At 44.1% G+C, this 6,313-nt stretch overlaps 1 protein-coding gene across 1 annotated transcript; it reads right to left on the bottom strand.

The window, feature by feature from the left end:
• Positions 1-314: 314 nt before the first annotated feature.
• LOC143017970 (uncharacterized) lies at positions 315-1,077 on the bottom strand. The gene is made up of 2 exons (XM_076173008.1): positions 948-1,077; positions 315-559 (listed from the first exon to the last, which is right to left on the bottom strand). The coding sequence occupies exons 1-2, from the start codon at positions 1,075-1,077 to the stop codon at positions 315-317; spliced, it is 375 nt and encodes a 124-aa protein (XP_076029123.1).
• Positions 1,078-6,313: the final 5,236 nt, after the last annotated feature.

The raw sequence follows: 6,313 nt of genomic DNA, 5'->3' as shown, positions 1-6,313 counted from the left end.
AACAATGTTGTCAATATGTATGGTAAACGTGCCATCTCGACTCAACATTACTCCCAGATCTCTAATACTTGCCTTGTATGATTTCTCCTCGAGCTATGGTGTAGGGTTGGATGTTATTTGTGAGGCCTTTGCCATATCTCATCAGTTCGAATTAGGTTTCGTTGAATTTCATGTTGTTGTCGACGGCCCAGATGTACACGTTTTCAATGTCCTTCTGGAGGAGGTTGGTATCTTCGATCCCCCTTATTTCTTTGGTGGCTCTGGTGTCATCTGCGAATGAGGATATGTTGGAGTGTTTAACTGTGCTGTCAATGTCACTGATGAGTAATAGGAACAGGAAAGGGCCCAAACGGTTCCGAGGCTGTCTCGTTGATGGCTACTCCTTGATGTCTGTCATGGAGAAAACTGTGCATCCATCGATCCAATTTGCCTTTTACTCCCAAGGCCTTCAACTTATGTAGAAGAATGCCATGATCCACTTTATTGAAGGCCATAGCAAAGTCCACGTATACAGCATCCTTTCCAGCTTTTCCATCATGTATTCCTGGTGGGCTAGCAGCTGGAATAGGCAGGATTGTCCTTTCCGGAAACCGTGTTGTCCATCATTGAAAAGTCCTTTCTTCTAAAAAATGTCAACTAGGCGTTCTAGCACTACGCACAGCTTCGAGTATTTTTGGGATGAATGATGTTTAGGTGACAGGTCTATATTTTTTGTTTCTCCTCTGTTGGTCCCCTTGTGTATGGGTGGTATTAGTCTTTGTTTCATAATATCTGGGGCCATCCCTTCATTTAGGGATTGTTTCCATAATCTGTGCAGTATGAGCGAGAGTTCCTCCTTGCAGGCTTTTAGAAAAGGTGCTGCCATGCCATCTGGGCCAGCTGAGGATTAGTACTTGAGTCTCTATATTACTCTCACAATGTCCTTACTAGAGAAGTTGAGGTCACACAGAGTACCCGGCCTTGATTCAGCAAAGAAATTTCTGGGAGAGTCTGATACCGTGTTGGCGAAGGGTATGCTAAAGGTAGATTCGTATTGTTTTCTAGTTGCTCAGCTACCAGGTAGTGGTCCTGTATCATATCCCCATTTTCATCTATGAATATGTCGACCTCAGAATTGACTTTTTTTTTGCGTACGTAAAGAAGTATTTACTGTTGGTTTTTATTGCGGTTATTGCTTTCCTTTCGTTACGTTTACGTTCTTCCTCGTGCGATTTTAGTATCTCGCTTTCAATCTTAATTAACTTGTTTTTTAAAGGTTGCTTTGGTGTTGTATTGGCCTTTTGGAGTTTGCGGGAGAAATATTTCCTTTTCTTGAAGAGGATCCTCCTGTCTCTCGGGATTTGTGGTGTCATCCTTCTTGCCCCCCTGAGCGGGACATGCAAGCTGCATATGTTGTAGCACATCTTCAGGAGGATCTGGATCATTTGCTGTGTGGATTTACCGTCAAGATGCCCGTCAGTTTTCATTTCTCAATTTCTTCTTGGTCTCATCCCAGTTGATTTTGTTGCTGAGGAAGTTCAGAGTATTTAGCCCACTCAACGAAATCTGCCAGAATTGGGGAGAGGGCTTGTATGTTCTCATCAAGATTAATCTATGGTCCGATATGGCCGTATCTTGGACCTTACAGCTGTGAATAAGGGCGCGGTTTCTCGTGAAGACTAGGTCTAGTATGTTTTCTTTTCTAGTTGGTAAAAGAATGTGCTGGGTTAGGCTCAATTCCTCTACTAGATCTAGCAACATCTTAGCTTGTATGTGTTCTGGTGCCCCGTTAATGGTACTGCTTTCCCAGTTTGTTTGCGGTATGTTGAAGTCTCCCATTAAGATAATTTATGGTGATGTATGGCAGGAATCGATGGTGTTGTATTGGCCTAGGGGGCGGTACATAGTGAACAATATGGTGTTGTGTTTTTCGATCTTTATATCCAGTATTTCACAGTAGTCTGAGAAGGAGCAAATTTTTTAGTCACTTGCTGGTATGTCAGACCAAAAGTAAATCGTAACTCCTCCATGCGTCCTATTTACCCGATCCGTTCTGAAGACGTAGTTCGGTATGTTGATCTTGCTGTCTTGTATACCTGGGTGTGGGTGGGTTTCTGTAAGGGCAATACATATAAATCTCTCTTCTTCTGTTAGATCCATGAGGAAGGGGATTTTGTATTGGTTGCTTGTGTGATACAGCCTTTGTTCATTCGCGAACAGTGAGTTTTCTAGTAAACTCTCTACTTCTCTGCTTGTGCATGATGGTGTGCAGGGATGTAGTGGTGTGGAGGTGCTTGAGGGTACATCATAACCTGATTCGTCCCTCTGAGTTGGTCGTTTATCATATGGGTGATTAGGCTTGTTATGTGGTTTTGGATTCCAGATAGCTGTGTTCCTAGTTTCTCAATTAATTCAGTTTTCAAAGATTGAATCAACCCTAATAAAATTCCCATTGCTCGCAGCTTCTCTGTTCTCGCGGCAATAATTTGTCCAAGTTTCCTGTTCAGATGGTACCTCTGATCTTGAAGGAGGGAGTTGGACTTCGACTTGGATATGGTCGTGTGTTGGGATCACTGTATTAGAGAATCTTTGGGTTCTCATTGAAGTATTGGGTCCTTATTGAAGTATTGGTAACTTGAAATTGATTATCTACAGTTTTGGCTGGTAGTTGGGGCAATGGGATCCTCGGTTGTTCTTATTTCCGTACTTTATCAACCTTTGACAGGGCTTGGGGTGTAAAAAAGGGCAGTTCTTACCATTGAGACCGTATTTGCAGCAGTGTTTCTGTAGAGTTTACAAATTTTAGTTTTTGTTTCTAGTTGATGTGAAGACCTCTGGGTGGTTTAGGTTTGAGTAGTAGACTCTTCTGTGGTCTCGTTGCACTTTATTTCTGTAAACTGATCAGCTTTCTTGGTAATCAGGAGTTCGGAAGATTCTTCCTCAGACCCTGAGTGAGCATATTCTTGTTGATCTTGTTGGTACTGCTGTGTGGCTCCAGATTCATAGTTCAGCAGCTGTTTTACGAACGCTTCTTGGTCCGCTATCGCCTTTTGTGCCTACCTGATCCAGTTATTCTCCTCTCGCTTATGTCCATGTGCGGAGCCCTTTACGCACGTGAAATTTCTGCTACGCTTAGAGAAGTTCATTAACTGATATGTGGGAAGTTTGCGACTACATTCACCGCACTTAACTGCATTGTTTAGACTGTTGTGCACCACCATGTTTATCTAGTTACTGTACTTTACTTTCATAGCAACATTTTCTGTTCTATATCCATAACACTTATTTTCTATTATCTTTTGCTTCTTTCACTTATTTGCTTTACTAAGTATAGTACGCTAGTACAAACTCTATGGTCTCTAAAGTCGCTGTTTGTCCCTTAATACATTTTGTATCGACGGGACTCAAGACCGGTTCTCTCACGACGGACAATGATATCACTGAGAGAAGGATACAAAGGAGAAGGATACAAAGGAGGAGGAAAGAGCAGGGAGGAGGAGGAGGAGGAGGAGGAGGAGGAGGGGGGTTTATGAGGAGGCTTGGACGAGGGGATAGCAGGGAGGAGGAGGAGGGAGGAGGAGGAGGAGGAGGAGGAGGAGGAGGAGGAGGAGGAGGAGGAGGAGGAGGAGGGGGAGGCTTAGGAGATACCGTGGAGGTCTCTGTCGTCCATAGCCGTTTATTCGTCGGGCGAGGTGGGTTTGGGAGGAGGGGGAAAGAGGGGTAGGTTGGTTTATGACCCTCAAAAACTGGCACCCTTGTTCAAATTGTAAACAAGCTCGGGCCCGTAGGACTAAATCGGATATTTCAATTATTCATTTCCAAATTTGTTTTCCTTTTGAAGCTACTATCGGCTCAGCTAGTCATTGTGTTGAACGTCTAGACCTCCTAAAAGACGTAATCTACTACCAAAGTCTCCTAGATCTTCATCTACTGCCTCTACACATCTATCAGCACGCATATATGCATTTCGATGTATATAGAAGTCAACGGGTAGTCGACCTCACTTTTTCACGGAAAGGGTCATCCCGCAGTCATCCGCGGTTAACTCGCTATTGTTCGGACCAGGGCGTCAACCTTCCAAACCAACAGCTGGACGCCGGTATTGACACCTCACCGACCCAAGCGATATTTCCATTTATATTAAATCTCTTTTCCTAAAGGATATGTCCATCCTGTCCAAAACCTCGGACAAACTATAACATTGTACATATGTATATGCAAATTGTGTAATATTTAAAAACATTTCCTGACCTCTATTATTTGCTGAAACAGCACCTTGTAAATAAATAATATCTCGTCGGCAAGCTAGCCACAAGCCATGTATATAAACACCTCCTGTCACAAAATAAAGAAGACGAAGACCAGAGAGAGAGAGCTACGCTGCTCCGCCGTTTTTCTCTTAAGCCTCCAAACGCCGCTCAAACCTCAAGCCAGTATCGCTACCACGTTCCACTCTGCTCAACTTATTCATATGTTTGGACCTTAGATACAAGGCCAACAATTGCATCTGTGAGCGGTGCATAGATTCACAAGTCACTTTAATAGGCTGGTCGAAGGCAAACTCTGATGGAGAGTTGAGTTTTATTAGCAACGACTGTTGGGCACGGGGGGGGCGGGTCGAGACAGTGAGGGAAGTGACGACTGTGTTTCAAGTCGTGTCCCCGGGCGATCTGCTTGCGGGGATCAAAAGGGGGCAGAGCGAGAAAGCAAGGAGGAGCGAGCTCGCTCGCGTATGCTTCTCCGAGGCTCTCTGCATCTTCGGCGTCCGTTCCACTCCTTATATACACGGGCAGGTCATAACCCGTGCTTCTAATTGCCGTGAAATCAAGTGTCTTACTTGTCTTATTTGTCGTAGATTTAGGTGACCTCACCACGGCCAGTCTGGGGATCCACCGCTTCCACATCTTTGCTCGCACTTCAGGTATTGAAGCTGATTAATGATGGAGTTTGATGCAGTTCCCCGTGAATTCGGGCCGTTTGGCGAGAGAGTCGGGGGTAAAACGTTCTGAGGCCGGTGACTCACGAAGACAGAGGTTAGGCGTTCCTCAATGAATCTGTTATGTGTCACATGCTGGCCGAGGCAGTCATCGCTGAGGCTGGTGAGCTGCACGAGTTTTCATGAAGGAGCTTTTGTGTGATGGTCACGCGATAGATACTAGGGCTGGCCAGTTACCCCGGGGCCCCACGAGCGATTTCTCAAGAAGGCTTTGTCCCACCCGTGGGCCTCAAGGAAGCTCCTAGTCGCGTTGCAGCTGGGCAGAGCGAGCGTGTCCCATGGGTCCACTTTGGGGTTAGAAGGTTATGAGACGCCGAGAAGAGGTGAGGTGAAGGGTGAAGACCGGTTAGTGAGGAGGTGAGGACCGGTCGTGATGACTACTCCCAACGCACTTATTAACCTATCTTCTCCTTTGGTGCTTCACCCCCCCCCCCGCGTTAAAAAAAGAAAGAAAAGGAAAAAAGAAAAACACGGAAGTCACGCGCACACACGTCCGCACTACACTACACTCTTCCTACCTTTGATCCTAGGTGACCCCCATAACCAAATGTGTACCTCATCGGCTTCCCTTGAAAGAAAATAAAATAAAACATCGAATAAGATAAGAAAAATAAGACAACATAAGATAAAATAGAATGAAATAAAATATATTAAAATAAGACAAAAAACGAATAAAACAAATAAATCACCTTTGGAATTTGCTTGCAAAATTAGGGTAATCGGAATTTAGCCAAACTGACCACCTTGGTAGAGACAGAGACAATGAATTGAAAGCCATGATCAGGGCACACACCTGCTGCAGAAAACTCATTTTGCTCGCTTTCTCCCCAAAATGGCCCCCAGGGCCTGTAGTAGTTCTGCCATGAAAGGAGGGAAACTCTTTGGTCGTGAGTGACACCGAGAGCTAAGAATGTGGCCTCCTTGTCAGCCTGAGAGAATATATAGTACCCGCCTTTGGCAGTATACTTGAAAAAATGAAGATATTCGGATTATGGCCACATTAGTATGACCTGAATGTGAAACAGTTTTTCTTTAATGTTATATGAACAGATATGAGGATATGCTCGGTGAAATGAACCAGTTTGCATACACTGTATTGTGACTTAAACGGAAATAACTGAAGATTAATGAAAAGGGAAAGGACAAGTGATGAATGTAGAGGAAATAATAAAATAAATCGATACAAAGTTATGAGCTGTTTACTAAGTACTTGATACAGGTTATCTAACGATAAGAGGAATAAAACATTACACTACAAAGAAGCTAATGGGCAGTCTAATTACTGAGTGATGTGCTCTATTGATAAAGTGATCACAAAATATCATAATCCATGAGTTG

This window comes from Oratosquilla oratoria, chromosome 33 (assembly GCF_046742065.1).
Source record: "Oratosquilla oratoria isolate Oo_2021 chromosome 33, ASM4674206v1, whole genome shotgun sequence".
Classification (NCBI taxonomy): Eukaryota; Metazoa; Arthropoda; class Malacostraca; order Stomatopoda; family Squillidae; genus Oratosquilla; species Oratosquilla oratoria.
Note: the sequence above shows the minus strand (reverse complement) of the source record. Positions and strands in the feature narration are given on the sequence as shown.